This window comes from Rhyacophila brunnea, unplaced genomic scaffold, assembly GCF_057557595.1.
Source record: "Rhyacophila brunnea isolate RB1 unplaced genomic scaffold, BYU_Rbru_1.0 scaffold_3, whole genome shotgun sequence".
NCBI lineage: Eukaryota > Metazoa > Arthropoda > Insecta > Trichoptera > Rhyacophilidae > Rhyacophila > Rhyacophila brunnea.
The window spans coordinates 57226697-57245569 of record NW_028232965.1 but is presented as its reverse complement, the minus strand read 5'-3'; the positions used below and the strand labels follow the sequence as shown (position 1 = coordinate 57245569).

General features: G+C 32.6%; 1 protein-coding gene across 1 annotated transcript in view; it reads left to right on the top strand.

The window, feature by feature from the left end:
- Window positions 1-229: 229 nt before the first annotated feature.
- Window positions 230-18873, top strand: part of LOC147068599 (methylcytosine dioxygenase TET-like) — a 190682-nt gene continuing 172038 nt past the window's right edge. Inside the window, exons 1-2 of the mRNA XM_085952344.1 lie at window positions 230-1385; window positions 5184-5324. Of these exons, the coding sequence (XP_085808470.1) occupies window positions 375-1385; window positions 5184-5324 (1152 nt within the window). The 5' untranslated portion in view covers window positions 230-374. The remainder of the gene's footprint in view (window positions 1386-5183; window positions 5325-18873) is intronic.

Sequence of the window (18873 nt, the reverse complement as noted above, 5' to 3'; positions counted from 1 at the left end):
ATAATGTTCCCAGGTGAAATCAAGTACAAAATATATCACGACAGTGTAATCGTATCGTAGCTCCTAAATTTATCGTCGTAAGCCGCATGTTAAGTTAATTAGTCGTGTAGCGAAACGTATACTAATCGTAATAATATATATTTTCATACGAGAAATAAATCTAAATGTGCTTTCCCAGAATAGGAAAAGCGCTCTAAAAGTGATCAGGGCTTATACGAAAAACATTTTCGCAAAATTATGACGTCATTAGCGACGTAATTGTATCATCTCTCCGATTTTATTTCGCTCGGTCCGTTCGCACAGCGAGGCGAGGCGACTCAGCTACTATATTGGCAGTCCGTTTGGAAAATGGAGTGTTTTGGATAACTGGCGTGATGAGCGAAGCGCTCGGCGCGGGGGGCGGAGGAGCGGGGTGCGGTGGGTACGCCGGTGAGCACCTGCCCCCCTTCAGCTCCTTCAACGAGGACGGAGAGCCCCGCCTCATGCAGGACGCCAGACTCCTCGACATCTCCTGGGACTACTACGGTGACCCCAACAGGGCCATGGAGGTGAGGCCGGAGAACGGCATCGCTCTGCTCGGCCAGCCGCAGTACAGGCCGTGGGAACCGGCCGGAGCGGGAAAGGACGCGTCGCTCAGGGGAGGATTCGGCGAAGCGAAACTTCCCTCTTTCCAGAGTCAATTCCAAGTCTTTCCGGAGACGGGGCCGGGCGGCGAAGGCCTGGCGCCGACCGCGGTGGGTGTCAGCTCCCCCGGTCCGGCGCCATCTCCTGCGACTTTGACACCTTTGGCACCGGCGGCATTTCACACCTTAACCGCCGTCAATCCGAGAGCATATGCCTTACCTCTCGCTCCCCAATACCTAGACGACAGACACGTACTCTACCAACCGAATTTAGCATTGAATTTTCAACCACAAAATGGACTTATACACCAAAATGGAACTCTCATTCCGAGTATTCCAAACCAGACAGTGGTTCACGTACTGAAAAACGAACAGGCCCCCTTCGAGATGAAGATTGGCAACACAACCATCCCGATAACTCAAGATACCAAATTTATTCCTAACGGCTTGCACCATTCCAATTTCCAAAATCCCATCAACGCCGTGCTGGACAACTCTTACGATAAAAAGAACAACGGCTTTCAAAACGGAAGTTCACCGACGAGAAGCGACTTCCGGAAGAAGGAGCGCAGAAAAATACGCGCCAACAGTTTGGAATCGAATGGAGAGTCTGACGGGTCAGGAATGGAGATCGGGTCTGAGAGCAGCGGACAGGTAGCTGCCGTGTCGTCAACAGCAGGATCAGGATTCAAGTCTCCAATGCATACCGGAGGACCTGGAAGCGCACCGACTGATATGGATGACATCTCTAGTGAAAAAACGGTAAGTCAATAAACATGCACTTTTACTTAGATTATTAGTAATAAATTATTTAAATCAAACAAAACTATGTTTTTAAACTAGCGAACTCCACCATACTTGTATAAGGAGTCATTTTTAATGTGGCGAAAAAACACCTTTAAAAATAATCATAAAACTTTTCATGCAGTTTATCAATCAGCATATTTTCTTTCATGTTACAAGTCAATTTTCGATTAATATTGACATTAATTGGACATAGTTATGCAGAAAGAAGCCAGTCCACAAAAAATTAAAAAATGAGATATGCTAATATAGATCAGTTGCAAGAAGGTTTTCTCTATGTTCTGCTGAAAATAGCCAAGCTGCAAAAAAATATTCTTGAAATAAAATACTATTTACAGTATAACATTTTACATACATTTTTAATATCATGTTATTGCTAAAGTGCCATTATCTCAGCTCGACATTATTGTGGACTGGCTACATTCTACATAACTACGTTCAATTACACTGTTTGCATTGGGGTTTGTTTGTCTGTTTTTTCAATGCATATTTTCTTTACGTTACACGGTCACGTTTATTGTCAAACATACTTTTCGCATTTTTTTTTACTTGAATATTTCTTTCAGTTTACTAATTATTATGTATTAGTTGGCGACACCCTATAAAACGTATTGCGACCCCCCTCGGGTGCCGCGACCCATGAATTTAGAACCCTTGGCTTAGAGAGACATTGTTCATTCACGTGGCGAAACTGATCATGATCGTCCTTTAATTATTAATATTCAACACTAAGATATTTTGTTTAATTTTTAGTGAACATAACTTTTCCACTTTGAATTGGCAATAACCATTGGAAGTGTTTTTCAACAAGACATATTATTTATAATATAAAATAATAAATGTAAAATTGCATGCCTACATAATTATACTTCTACGGTCAAAATTTCTTCCGTCTTCTTTAACCATGTTAGCATTATATTTGATACTACATAAATTCTGCCCATAAAAATTAATGCCATTCATAATCAACACCTGTAACTTGAATTGGTACCTACATACGTACCTCACATACCTACCAAGATGTTTTTGAGTTGTCGCGTGCCCAGTACATCGCCGATTACTTCAGCTTTGTTTGCAGCGCCTCTTCCGGACAGGTGCTTCCAAGACGCGAAATGAGAATCGACTGAAATGTCACTGCCAACCAGGCCTAATTAAATTATTTTAAATAGCTCTGAAATATCAAGGTAAACGCTGAGGCATTTCTGAAGATGTATGTTTATTGAGTTTGCGTTTATTTTCCACTCGATTAAGTAAAGTCTCTTAGATGTTTACGATACAGGACTGAATCTAGCAATTCAAATAAGTAAAGCAAGGCTTAAACTTTGTGTTTCTACATTTTACTCTAAAAAGTAAAATAAATACAATATGAAAGTAAAACCATAAAAAATCTAGCTTAATTGATAGCCCATCTCATTATCAATACTAAATACATATAAGATTTAATAATATTAGATTCTTTATTAAGTAGTATATAAAACAAATTCTTTTCACAACCTCAGAAACATTATTATTAGAACATTCCAATGGTTTTTTTTAATATTGTTTTTTAATAAATAATTGCATTATAAACTTAAACACTAAATTTTGGTACTAAAGCTAACTATGTGAACTATATCATAAAATATTTTTAGACATTGATATATAAATACATATACGTGTCTTTGATGATAGATACGTTTTTTTTTAATTTAAATTTTATTTATTAAGGAAACAAACAGTTACATATTGATTACAAAAATTTAAAATAAAATAATGAAAAGTTATTGCAACCAGCAAAGTTTCCATATATACATTATAATATAGTTAAGCCTAACAAGATAGAGATTAAGAATAACATAAATATAAAGAAATTACATGAGAAAAATGAGGAAGAATAATTAAATAATATACAAAAAAAGTAACATAAAAAAATATATATACTTACATAAATATATAAACATAATCTTTTTATTCACACGTTAAGTTCTGATTGAGGTGCATGTCGCCTACTATCACGTGACGTCACAGAAAGCTGCCGCTACGGGAAAAAAGTGTGTAATGTCGTTTTTTTGGTGTTTAAAATGTTATCAGACTGATGCTCCCATCCCGTAGTACATTTTGAACATTTAAACTAAGATTGTCAGTTGGAAAAATCTGCCGAAATCACCAGAACAACAACAAAATGACGAAACCATAGATTAAATTTGTCGCGACATGTAGGCGATATGCACCTCAATTTGATTACAACTTTACATAACGAATTTGTAACGCGTTCTATAATTGGCCATAGAGAATAATATACAAATACATATTATTACCCATTGAATTTGAGTTGCGGCGTTATACTAAAACAATCTGGTATCTTATAGATTATCGAGCTGTTTTTAAATCCCTCACCCCTTGTATCAAAACACGGACTCTATATTATACCTAATACAGAGAATAGTATAGAATTATTACTAAAGGGTCTGATTGTAATCCATACTTAAAATTACTGAAAATTTTAACAGGCAAAAGTGAATATATACGTGTTTTTCATCTCAATACTAAGATCGAAGTCAGACATACGTTGATTCTACTAAGCATCCACCCAACACTACCTTCGCCCACACTTTTAATCTCACTCCATCAGAGCTTATATTAGGGGAAAGTTTGCGTTAGATTTTCGGTATTTAATAACAAGGTGATTTGCATATTTTAACCCCGTCTCGCTCCGTCTCATCCCCATCTTAACCTCTCACTTCCGCCTTCGTATTGTCTGTACAAAATATTATTATTGTGTTTACCATACACTGAAATCGGCCTAATTGAAAAGATATTAAAATGTTTTATATAAAAATACTAATTTATTGTGCAGATCACTGATTGCTAAAGGGGAGGCAATTACCCTTCTGAAATGCAGAAGATGTAGAAAATTAGAGGGGCGTTAAGCTACTTAAAATAAATAAATGATACAAATCTATAGATAGCTCATGTTTTTGCCTGTATAAATTATGTACTCAATGTATTCCAATGGATTTAAGTTTTGTACTACATATTCCACAAAACTTAAATCCATTGGAATTTAAATTCAAATTCCATCAAGTACCTTCGGTCGAGAGTATTGATATTACTTAATGTACTTATATTTAAGTAGCGAGGCATTTACAATAACATACATCACATTTATATAGCTTTCCATCTGTATGTTATTGTATGCGTTATCAACTTGTCAGACCGTCTGTTTGTATATAAACAAACATAGCATTTAAATAGTTTTAAAATGTAATTTTATAATATTTCTTATGTGTACCTAAGTGGTATGGCGTTCTGTTTGTAACACATTGTAAATTTAAAAAAAAATATATTTTAAAAAAATCAGTGTATCATTTATAAATAACTTTATTAGGGGCCACTAAAGAATAATAATTTATGCTCTAAAAATGGCATTTATTCAATTTATGAAATGCATACCAAAAATAATGTAACATTAAATTTGTAATGCAGTTATTATTTTAGATAATGGGTAAGTAATATTATCTTCTTAAAGTATGTTTGCAGTAATAAAATCTGATAAGTAAGTGCCTATGTCAATTTTTTTTTAATTCAAGTTTTTTTATTATTTTTAATATGTGTACTATCGTTGCTTGTTTATTCGAACCGTTTTGTAATTCAAATAATTCGTTCTGGAGGAAAAACTTCCAAGATAGATAGACTTAATTTTTTCCTTTAAAAATTAATTGCTTTAAGATGGATGTATTTCTGAAAAATTAATCTTCTTAAAATTGCTCTCCATAGACAAAGAAGAAGCGAAAACGCTGCGGCGAATGCATCGGCTGCCAGCGCAAAGACAACTGCGGTGATTGCGCGCCCTGCCGCAACGACAAGTCACACCAAATCTGCAAGCAGAGGCGCTGCGAAAAACTCACCGAGAAGAAGGTAGGATTCACACATCTTTCTGTACTACATTATTATAATATTTCTATGGAATATCAAATCGTTCTTTATTTGAAAATTACAAATATACTTGTCATTGTTATGTTTTATATTATTCAAAACAGGTACACTATGCATCGAAGATTATTGACAATAAATTAAACACATGTTTTTTTAGTGAACGGATTATTATGAAGGTCTACATAGATAGATCGTATATAATTTTGAAAACATTTCTCAGAAAATGTATTATAACCAATAGAAGAAATCTTTTTGAAATAAGTAAGACACCCCGCAGGAATCGAGCCTGCATCTCTTGGATTTCGCACCCGTGCACATTGACCACAATGCTAAAGGCGCCGTACTTAATTGCGACAAATTTTAGTTTACATATATCTTTGATAATATAACCCTTCTAACTTATTAATATGTATAGTTTATTAATAACATCTTCAATTGATGTTTACGAGTAGTTGTTTTCTGGTTTCTTTTTTTATTTCTCGTCACAGTGCGAGTGAAATTTTCTCATTGCTGTGCGTAGCGAAAACAACTACTAAGGACATTATGTACGACTCCTAACTACATAATATACCGAAGCAAGTTCGCAGCGCTTATTGTATGTGGTGAAGCCAATCTGAAAGCGGAAGCAACTTCATACGGGAAGCTTATTTAGTTGGCAATAATGCACTCACGCATACATCTTTTGAAACAAGCGTCTACCACTACAGATGACTTACAATGACATCGTTCACAGATATTGTTATTTGAAGTACTTATAATGCGCGAGATAAATTCAATAATATACTATTAATAACACGCTTTTTATCCTATCAATGTATCAAACATTGATTATATAGATAAGCTACAACCTGTTTACTGAAAATGATATTTTCATAGCATGTGTTGTGCTATTAATATCACAACATAATTAATTTGTCTCATCTGTAATGAAAACACTTCAAGGTTTGTTTTTTATCTAACTATTAACGCTTTTTAAACAATATCCGTAATACTTATGGTAGATTACTAACTGGTCGTAGGTATTATATATATAATAGGTATTATAAATGTTACGTTAACCAAGTTTTATTATTAAAATATAAAAGAAAAAATACAGTTATCATCGCTTGTCGTAGACATGTTGATCCCAAAATAAATAAAAACACTGTGACGAAATACATAAAAGAAATTTATCTACATCGTTTTCGATTGTTTTAGTATCATTTTTATCTACTAATGACGCCATGCTTATTCCTATTTACACTGCACTTATCGTTTAGGTAAAATTATTTATAAAAATGTATTATCGGAAAAAATGCTTTAGTTATAATTCAATAATGTTCGTCCTTTAAATTATCTATTATCCATAGATATTTAGAGGAACTTGAGGAACTGTATTTTGCGAAGGCTTGGGCCACCCTCTCACGTGAATACTCAAAAAAGACGAGACTGAAACTCCAGTATCTACTTAATGTATTTCAATGGCGGCTCGCTGACGGCAAGACTGGAATCTCTCAGTTTCAAAGTCTCCGCAACTGAAACCGAGGAGACGCGACATGCTAGTCTCACAGTCTTTCAGTTGCCAGTCACCCATTAAACAGTGGTACCAATATCAGTAGATTCGATGAAAAATCATATTTTATTACCAAAATTGGTAGCACTGAACAAGAAATAACAAGACGTCAAAAGTTAAAGATGGGCGAACCGATTTTTAATTTAAAATATGTGAAGATGTTGAGAAATACTCCTAACTGTATAACTACAGACTGCCAGAATATTACCGTAAAGAAATTACGGAAATAGCTTAGAATGAAGTGGGGAAGACAATGGGTTTGACAGTTTGAGGTTATGAGATTATTAGGTTTCAGTAGCCCCGTGTGCGAAGCATCAGTCACTGGCCAGTTTATGAGTTCCATCAGCAACCAGTTTGTCGGATTTTAGTTTCTGCGTGAGAGGATGGTACAATAGATTTAATCGGATTAAAAATCTCCCACACTTAGTCCCCGCCTGTCATTCGTTATGCAACGTGATGTGGACCAATAAAAGCCGACACTCACTAAAATTATGTTTTCTTATGTTTAAAATTAAATATTAGTTCAAATGTTTAAATATTTTATGTTGAAAATGATTGCAGTGGCGAATTTTTTTCCATTAGAAGATTGCTTTCGCTAACCTTTCATAATTGTGATACTGGCATATTTTCTGGGCCTTAATTTGGGGGGCTTTTCCCGCGCTTTTCTTCTCCCTGTTTTTGGTCGGCCGCCATCATCAGTTCACGCGCAATTAAATTTTTCTTCTATTTTCCTTATTACGATTTTATGCTAATAAGCCGAGACGCGGCAATTAACTTTTTTTCAGGCTACGCGAGGGAAGCGGGCGGAGCTTCTCCAGAAAGAAATTTTCATAAAAATATTGAATGTTCTTTTAAAACCAGATAAAAAATCAACTTGTCATCAAAGTTCTTAATTCATTGTCAGTCTCTTTGGCTTCGCAAATATCCATTTATTTAAATGAAGACGCTGAAAGGATTTGTATAGCTCTATATATTTTATGTAGGTACATTAACTCTTTTTTACTTCTTTTAAATTCAGTAAAATTCACAGTTTTTAGAAGAAAATTAATTACTTAAAACGTGCTCATCTGAATGTTGAAGGTTAATTAATTTAAAGTGATATTATAACTTATTGTTTTCTAATTACATTTTAATGACAAAAATTAGCAGAAAAATTACATGACTGCAAAATAGCTTTTGAAGCTTACATGCTAATATCACTGTAAACTTTCGTCTTTTTTTCAAATGCCTTCACAGATTAATTAAATGAAACTTGTACGTATGCAGTTCGTCGTATCACACTTCACCGGAAATATATGACCGTATATTAAAGACCGTCCAACCTCTTTGGGTCGTATAGTACAGACATAAAATTCGTATAATAAATACGGTTCTTGTCGGTTTACAGTAGTTTACACTTTACAGGAAGCCAGCAGTATACAAATTTTAAAAATAGTCGATATACTGGATTATTTGTTAGGTTGGGTTAGTTAGGTTAGGTTAGGTCAGGTTTTCATTCTTGAATTCATGAATTTTGCCAAAATCAGATATTAAAATTGACTTAATGCTCATATTGAATCTAATAAAATTTGGAGACCGTATTACATGTATACCTATAACCTAAGTTACCAACACATTTTTTATTAATACATCCTGGATTATTAGGAATAAATTTAAAATTAATAACGGAAATTGAAAAGTATTCATTGAATAATAAAAATAGTTTTTTTTTTTAATTAAGTCACGAAAGAATCATGTATTACAACCTACAACTGTATCATGATCAATGATATACATTACTTTTCCTTCACCTGAACGTCTTTATTCCCAGATAGTAGCAAATATAAATGCGAAAGTACAGTTGTATACGTTCTATAGTAGATTACGTAAAAATCGATCTTTAGCATCGTACGTACTTACTTCTCTATTAATTGATCATTCGTATATGTTTGCATGTCTTCAATACTATTTATATTGTAAGTCTTTTTACCTCTGTTGTTAAGCACTACAGCGCACTTTATCCGGCTTTAATAATATTATCGTAACAAGAAACAACAAATTGCTGACAATAAGCAACAATCTAACGAGCGATCTTCGCAAGACATGAGTTTCGAGTTATAATATTTTCGATAAACACTTCACGAATAAATTCTGAGAATATTTTATTTTCGGTGATACAACCTCTCGTGAACTTTGCCGAAAACAGCGGCGAGCCGACGAGGAAGGAGCAACGCAAGCGCCATGACGTTATAAATTAGCGACACAAAAATGGGAAACAAATTTTATGCGAATCCACAAAAGTAATTAAAAATATGTTCGCGACCGGAAACTGAGCGATTTTTTTTTTGCTTTTTGCTCTTTTCTTTTTTGGCGTTTTAATGACGTTCTGTTATAACTGCCGGAAGCCACTTTACTGTAAATATTAGAGAAATTTCAATGCTTTAAATATCGATACAACACACAGTCATTTAAATATACCTTCGTAAAATCAAATTAAACCACCATCATTGTTATTTACAAAATTATTTCAAATATGGAATCAAATTCATTTCGTCAATTCATCAATATTTTTAATGCAGCACTTTAAGTACAATAGATTGAATGAATGGTTGTAAACTCGTATTTTGTTACCCACGCGTAAGTCTTAGATAGGTTATTTAGTGTATTTTTTTATCGTTGAAGAAGAAATACTACCACCAAGTATTGGACAAAATAAACATAGATATATGAACAAAATACTACCTACATGCCTTTTACATTATCAACCTAACTAGGATCTATTTAGAATGTACACCATAGAGATTATCTTATTTATAGGTACTATAGTTTAGATATATTATTGGCAATCAGGTATTAGACACTTTAACAACTGTCAAAATTAATTATTTAAATTTGAGAGGTTATTTTCTACATAGAACTCGACAATACTACTTACTAACCAAACATATTAATAATATTATCCACGTTTCTCGGTGCTTTAAAAGCATATTTGTTGACAAATAATGATCTTCTAAGAGAATGAAACACATTTTGCCCATTTTTAAATAAATTATATCATTAAAATACTATATACATAATTTATTATGTAATATTCATATACAGTTACATTTTATATATTTTACATGAGAGTTTTTTACACGCAATTACTTTTTTTGTATCGAAAAATGTATACGCCAAATTATGTTAATAATAAAAATAGTGTTAGTAAAAAATAATCCATTAATGACGTATAGGTAAATTAAAAAACAAACTTAATTGTTGACTGTTTCAACACGCTCTCTTATAGAATATAACTTAGGATAATTTTGCATTCGATTCAGGGCGTGTTTTTATTTTAAACTGTGTAAAATAAATTTGAGGGTTTTGTGTGAAAACTAATCAGTCATTTATTTCCAAATCAGCCATAAGGTTATTTTACTTTATGTGGGTTGGTTATAGTATTTACTTAATCTGGCAGATCATTCAGATCCATGGCCGACTGCACAACCATCCACCAGGAATCTCTATCCAGAGCTCTCTCTCTCCAGTCCAGTTGGTTTCACTCAGTCTCTTTGCATCCCTCTTGATGTTATCAGCCCATCTTCTCTGAGGGCGAGGAGTCTCTTACAAACTTTTCCATCACATAGTAAAGTGTTTTAATATTCATGTAAAGTAGATAATACTATAGACCCAATTGATATACCAAATATTTTGTCAAAAATGGACACGTCTTCAGAAACCTTTTTTATGCATAATTTTCGATTCTCGGAGAGAGAAAAAATAAAATGGCTCCTTTTCCTTTATCGCCTTTCGGTTTTTTCCACAATTTAGTTTGACCGCATTTCTGGTTCCGGGACCAATTATTTTGCTCGCGGGCGCCCAAATGAAAACACCCGGGCCGGAACTTAACGGTAACTAATGTATTTAATTATTGGTTTTCTTCATTATACCGGTCTACGTTGAAAAATAATAAAATAAATAACGTAAATTGGACATAAAAGATCGGCGCCCTGGAACGAGGATGGAGACGCAAGGAAATAAACAGACTTACTGAGCTAACTAATCGAGCGGAGGAAAATCGGAAAATCAAAATTAAAAAATACTCTCACTTATCTGAACAGACGACGATGGTTCGTTCGTTGTTTTTCAATATTTTTTCATATATTTCAAGAATGTATCTTTATCACAAAATAAGCAATCGATTTATAAACAATTAAATTCGTTATCAATATATTGATTCAATAAAACCAACTATTTTTACATTCAAAACACAGCCACATTATTCGACATTCACTATAAATGTTATAAGTTTATTATTTTCTATACTACTATCATAAAATAATAATATTTTTTCTTTCAATTAACTAATTTATTACTTACCTTTTAACCAATTTAATTAAAAATTTGAGGCCCATACAGTTAAAATAAATTATCATTTATTTAATTTATAAAATGTGTTATCTCTTGGTATTTCTAGATATATAATATATATATACCCATTATTCTTCTTATAACACGTGTTTTGCTCACTTTGTGATCTTTTCCAAGAATGTGTATCGAAAATTACATTTGAATTTGTGTAGAGTTATAATTTATTGTCAATACTGTGTTGTAGAGGGTAGAAAGGGAGGTATTGTATTGTAAGAAATGGATGGTTGGTATACTTTCAAGTCATAATTGAGAGGGGTAGGACTTTTTAATGGAAAAATTGTAAAGGGTGGGGAGTAATTAGGGTTTAAATATTGCTAATTAGTGTATTTTTGCTAATAATCTTTTATTTATTTCGAGGAATGCTAAACTATTGGCTCAATAAATTTTACAAAATAAATTATCACAAAGAAAACCATGAATATCTTCGAAAGATTAATCGTTGTTTAACAAACATATGCATACCTTTTAATGATCTTATCCACAGTTTTACTAAATTTAAACAACAAAATATAAATATCGAAGTGAGAATTGAGAATTGATTATTTACCAAAGGTATATCCTCATCGACTTTATTTACTGCCACTTCTACGCACTCTTTTCTACCTCGCTTCTTTTTCATATACTTCCTCCCACCCCGTCCCACACTGAATACCGGCCACACGAAACTTGCACGACTGAAAAATAAGAATTGCCTCATTTTCTTAATTGCAGTTTTCTTTGTGGGAGGCTGCTGGAAAAGCGTAGGCCTGCTGGAGACTTTTCCGCTAGGTTATACTTACGCACCTACGTACGTAGTATTTTTGCTTTTCATGAGACCCGTTCGTGACTTTGAATGAGCTTCAAAGAAATACGATATGGCTGTGAATGTTTTTAAACTCTTCTCATATACAATAAAAAAGTATCAACTTCCTACTATGCATTTGGTTCCATATAGACTGAGTACATATATTAGCCACCCTTATATATTTTAACTTTAAAGATATCTTACTAGGATTAGTTTTTAGAAATTCACTTTGGCTTTTTCTAAAAAGGAAGGCGAAGATTTGTATAGATCTATATTTTATTGTTATCAGTAAATTAAAAACAAATAGCTACCATCAAACGCTAAAATTTTGAAGCAATGCACTACAATTTGGTCGCCAACCATTCATAGAAGACGGCACCAGAGAAAAAGAAGATTACAAAAAAACCCGCATGACAAAGCTTACATTTGACACATCAATCGACCTGAGCTTTGCTAAGATGCATTTAATAGAATCATATTAAATCTCGTAGGTACACGAATTTATAATAAACTCACTTTATTTGTATTACTTATCATTTCTTTATGGAATGACATCAACTTAAATTAAAATAAAGACAACTAAGTACACATATATAATAATATATTCACGTTATTAAGATACTTATTATTTTTGTGCCATCCCTTATCGGAGGTCGGTCACCATCAAGGCGATCTACAATCTTTATCATCTGCTACTTTAAGCCACTCGATGGAACTGCACTCATACCAATTAAATACTAAACGAATTAAGTTAATGAAATCGTTTTTCTTCAGCAAATGAAGAAATGCCCTAGATTTTCTTGTGAAAAATGTATCTTGTTTCCTTCTCGTGGTAGTTATTTTTTTCATTATTACCATACATATTTTAGAGAATTTATACAACATATCATTTTTCATATATTATTATTCTAAATAATTAGTAGGGTATCTTATTTTTAAGAAATGTTTGATAAAATACGAATTACGTGAATCGCCCAACTCACTGTAGTTCAATGCATTATGTTGTTTAGTTTTCCCTTGCTCTATATATTTTTATTTCGGAAAACAATCACCGAGAGGCAATCTCGGAGCGGCAAAATATTAAAATAAAAAAACTTGTTCACTAAATCTTTCGTCCCCAACCTTCGCCGGGAGCCCGCACGTTCGCCGCCTGAAAAAATCTCGCTCACACGCGAAAGTGAAAAGACTTTTAAAATGTATGGCCCACGACAGTTATGTCTATTTTTCATATTTTCTTCCACGTCTTTGTCATCGCCATCACAAAACTTTCCCTTTCAGTCGGAAGCCTTTTTTCGAATTTCCCCTTTCGCTGTGTTTCCCGCCCGCTGCACTGGTGTGGGTTGATATCTTCCTTGCGAAGAAGGCCAGTGGCGCATCGTGTTTTTTAAAACGAATCAAACTAAATCATTCTTAAAACTTTAAAAAAAGTACAGTTTTCTTATTATTATTAATTTATCAACAGCAGTGTTTTATGCCAGTATGCTAGAAATACTGTTAACTATGTTAACATTTTACTGCTTTAAACAAATACTATAGAAATAAATAGTATAATTTTATTAAATTTGTAGACGTATATTTATATATTATGAAAGCATATAATATTAGGATTATTGAACCGCAAATAATGATTAATAACATAAGTAGGTTAACAAATTTGTTCAGAATAAACAGCTTAACCATTTTTCCATCACATAAGCTTATTTACTATACTTTTCGTAATTATAGTAATATATCGGACTGATTTCAATAAATGTAATTAGGACTAGAAATATTAAACATATCTTAATCTCATTAGAACTGTATTAACGGCCCACATGCTCGTCGTAGGTCAAAATTGAGTTTTTATTGTATTTTCAAACCATGATCCTGGACACTCCTTAAACGTTGTAGATAAGCTATTTATATAATTTTGAAGCCTTATTATCCTTTATATTTATTTTAAACATTTGATGACTGCATAAAGTATTTTTGTTACATAAAATAGTATTCTTTTAAACCTCTCGCTCTAATGTTTTAGAATATAGTCATATTTCGGTACATGAATCTGCAGTGGTGTTAAGATTTTTTACATTTATTAATTTTTAATCGCATTTATAAAACCATTAGTATAATTTATGACGAGATAATTTTAGTAAAATATTTACGATAAAAAATTATATTGATAATCTCTGTGATCCCAAATTTGACAAGAATTAGGCATTTTATTATTCAAAAAATCGGCAAGATTAACACATTTGAAGATGATTCTAAAGATACTTATTATAAGCTATGTCTTTGACCTTTCAAGTGTGATAAACATCTTATGAATAATGATTACTTTATAATAATTATTGACCTAAGAATAAGGTAGTGTTTTTTTGAAATACGCCATTTTTTTTGTCATTCCCCAGTGGTTAAGATACAACATACGGCCGTAGCCATAAATTAACAAGCTATAATTGAAGTAGGGAGTAAAATGATATTGACGCGCGTGTTTGAACATATAGTTATAATTTAAATGTTATCTACGTTTTCATAGTGTTCAGATTTAGCGACCCGGACTCGACATAATCAAGTTATATACCTACATATTACATCAACGTAAGGCATATAATATATTTTTAATTTAAATTACATGCTGTGAATATTTTGGATTATAAATTTGTTATTTATACAATACGTTTTTTTTTAAAATAAATAACTGTAAAATATCAAGTGTGCCACTGAGCATACCTAATTACTTATAATCGTAAAAAAATATTTATAAAGAGGAAAGCCACAAGAAATCAATTTTAATATCCACAGGAATAATTAAATACAATGTACCTACTTTAGTATTATGCAAACTCTTCGAAAGTTTGAAGCATTACAATATTTAACATTGGGGAATGAGCTTTTTTTACTTTGTTCCATACTATTAAGGTACATGCCACACTCTTACCAATTCCTTGCTAAATAGTGATAAAAAATACTATAACGGTAGATAATAATAAATAATATACCACCCTTAATAATAACAAACCTTTTAACGAAAGTATTTCAAACGCAATATATGAATTGACTAAGTATATAGGAGTTTTGAACTTTGTGTAGCTATGTATTTAATTATGAACTAAGTTTGTTTGGTTTATTTTATTGATAATGAAATTAAGCAAGTAGATATACAAAAAGAAATGGTTCTTGTCGTTTTACCGGAAGACAGCGGTAAACAAATTTTGAAAATAGCGTTATACTGGATTATTTGTTAGGTTAGGTTAGGTTTTCATTCCTAAATTCATGAATTTTGCCAAAATCAGCTATGAAAATTAGTGCGATTCCCGTCTGGCTTCCTGTAAACTGACTTGTATCAAATAAATTTTTTGATATTTCTATGAAACATAACGATGATACTGTTAAATATTATTATGATGGCAGTTTATTTTACGACTTGATCCTCTACCTGTAACGCCTTATCAACCGGCAAAAGATTGCAAAGAGACGAACACGGAGGCAAAAAAAAAACGGAACGCGTTAGAAAGTCGACCAATCTGTCTTGTCTTGTTTGCACAAGATAGAGTTTTTCAAAAACAAGTGGGAATGAATACGCATTGAAGTCCTCTCATATGCGACGTCTTACGAGTTACAAGCCCGAGGTTCTTTTAGAAACTCGATCGAGAAGTTCTTCACTACCTACCGTGAATTTTTATCCGTATTTTGAATTCTTCCTTGTAAATTTGCTGTCACTACAAAACGTTTTAAAATATATACACTTAATAATTTAATTGGTACTTAACTGTCTGGTTTTATAAATATACAAAACTATTAATTAGACAGCTATAAGTCATGAAGTCCGGAGTCCGGAAACTTTGTACGTATGCAGCTCGCCGTATTACACTTCACCGTGAAATGTTGTATCGGAAATAAATATATATATATATATGCCCGTATATTAAAGACTGTCCAACCTCTTTGAGTCGTATAGTACTGACATAAAATTTATGTCTAAATATAACACGGTTTTGGTCGGTTTACACTTTAGTTAGAGGAAGCCAGCAGCAAACAAATTTTGAAAATATCGACATACTGAAATATTTGTTAGGTTAAGTTTTCATTCTTGAATTTATGAATTTTGCCAAACTCAGCTATAAAAATTGAATTAATGTTCATATTGAATCTAATAGACTAATATAAACGTTACAATATAGCACTGTTTAATATATATTAGCATTATTTATTAGTATTATACACAAAATAAAAATCTTAATATATATATTATGTATTATACAAAAATATAAAAAAATCATAGATATAATATAAAAAAGATAGATATATATACATAATAGATATAATCATAGGTTATATACATTAGATATAGTCAATTCACTGTCATTTACTTTTTTTGTTTGTAAGAAATAAAAAGGCTTTTTTATTTATTTTATTTATTGAATCTAATAAAATTGGAGAGCGTATAAATTATACGGTCATCTCTTTCCGATAGAAAGCTCACGGCGAACTGTGCCATGGTGAAATGTTTGACGGACAATTTACATGTAACGAAGTGGTGTAACAACTACTTTACTAAGAATAATGATGAAGTAAGCTATAGATAACTTCAAATTTCAGATTCATCTGTAGCAAGCATCGCACTGTTATTGCCGCTTCTTCTTCTTTCTGTGCCATATCCGTTGTCGTTAACGTCGGTGACGATTGTGGCTATGTATTATGTTTCCTGTCTGTCCAGCTTTAAATAGGGATAGTGCAGGTCTCAAACCAGTCTCGGAGGTTCTTGAGCCAGGACTTTCTTCTTCTGCCAGGGTATGGCTCATCGGAAACCTTCCGCCAATGATAGGATAGAAAAGTTTACGCCATTCTGTATGCCACATGACATTGGTAGCCAAATAAAAATCCCAGTAAACTAAAACCACACTAAAATCGAAATGATAGAGATTTTCAATAGTGTAAAAATCCGTTACAGGATTAATTTTATTATAATTTATTGGTTTCTTTACACCACGAAATTGTACTTCTGTCAAATATTGTGTAAAGATTGTATTTGATAGTAAGTTAACAAAAGCATTATCTTTCGCTACAAAGAAGGGCTTCCAGCCAGTTTAGATATCTGCCCACTTCAAAAAAAAAATAACACAAAAAAATCAGTAAAATCTGATAATATTCCGCACGCGACAATTTCCTATCCATGAAAAAAATCAAATGTCAGATGTACAGACCTTTATATTGTGAGGCTTCCATGTAATATTTGCGAAAAGGTGTTCTTGCCAGGTGTCAACAACGTTTTCTTTACATAAAATACACCTACATAGATTATTATTCTACAACGAATTTTGTATGATTGGATATTATTTTTCTTGATAATTCTCCATATTTATTTGTGACATAAAAAAACAATCAACACGACATACTAATTTAGTAATATTCTAAAGCTAATATTCGTACTAATTTGGACATATTTTGGACAAGACTTATCATTGATCACGCATTGAAAAAAAAGAATATACTTACCGGTATTTCGTATTTATTGAACTTTTATTGCGGGGCGTCACTTGCCTTTCCTGATATAATTTACAAATTATTAATTCAATACGTTCACAACATGACATTAAAATAAAAAAAAATCAACTAAAAAAAAAAGTAGAGGAAAAAAAAACAAAGCAAAAAATTATTTTATAGAAGAGAAATAAAATAAAAAAAATAACAATATTCAAAAAAAATATATAAATCAAACAATAAAATAGAATTTAAAAAACAGAATACTTAATACTACATTGACCAGCCGCACAGCCCTCGCTATTGGTGCCTACCGGCTGGTGAAACTGACATGAGGAAACAGCAATATATTCTTTGTCTTCATTTAATTGTGTGGAAAAAATATTTGTAATGCGTTTTATTTTATTGGATACAATATTTTTCAACTACTTAAAACAGAGTGTAGAGAAAATATTAAAAAAAAAAAAATAGTACTTATCTAATTTTTGACATGGTTGTGAAAAGCTGCAGATGCCAAAAGACGAATTGATATAACCCATGAAAGATTGTGGATTTTTCATCAATTTGATACAACAGATTAATATGTATTATGTAGAGTTCGTGTACCTTTTAATCGTATATTTGAATCATTCTCCCGTTTGCCTTCGCTGGCTTGCTTACACCTGGCCCACGCGACGGAGCAGGGTTGGCGCATTCGGGCGGGTGCTAGCGACTCCGCAACAAAAGCGCCGCCATATTGCAGTCCGGAGCGACTGTGAAATTAAACCCGGAGATTTTACGATAATGGCCTCGTGTTGTAATATCTATTATTTATCGCGCTGTACGCCATTGTGCCCGGTCATACGTTTGTCTTCGAATTATTTACACGCAGCGTCGGCGTTGGCCTGCCCTTTCACATCACTTTTTTGCCTTTGATTCTGTACGTCAAATTTATTACATCGTCACATCGAGCACCCAACGGATACGCACGTTAAATTTTATGCTATTTAAAAAATCCTAACCAATAAATTCAACCGATTTCTATTTTTGCCAACAATATAATTTGCTGTAAGTGCAATTAAGTCATCCATTGTAAACTTACACATAATATAATTATTACAAAAGTTCAATTAAGTATTTATTTAGAACTTTTTTTCAACTATTGTAACATAGAGAAAGGATGCATAAGAAGCACACATATTAATAAACGAAATACCAAATAATACCTACAGAAAATTCTATTGTTTCTAACAATTTAAGAGCGTACACAAGTGAAACGGCAAATAATTTTCAACAAAATGTGAAACGAAATTTCGACCGCGTTGAGGCGCGTTGCCATTCGGAGAGAATAGTTGACCTGTTCG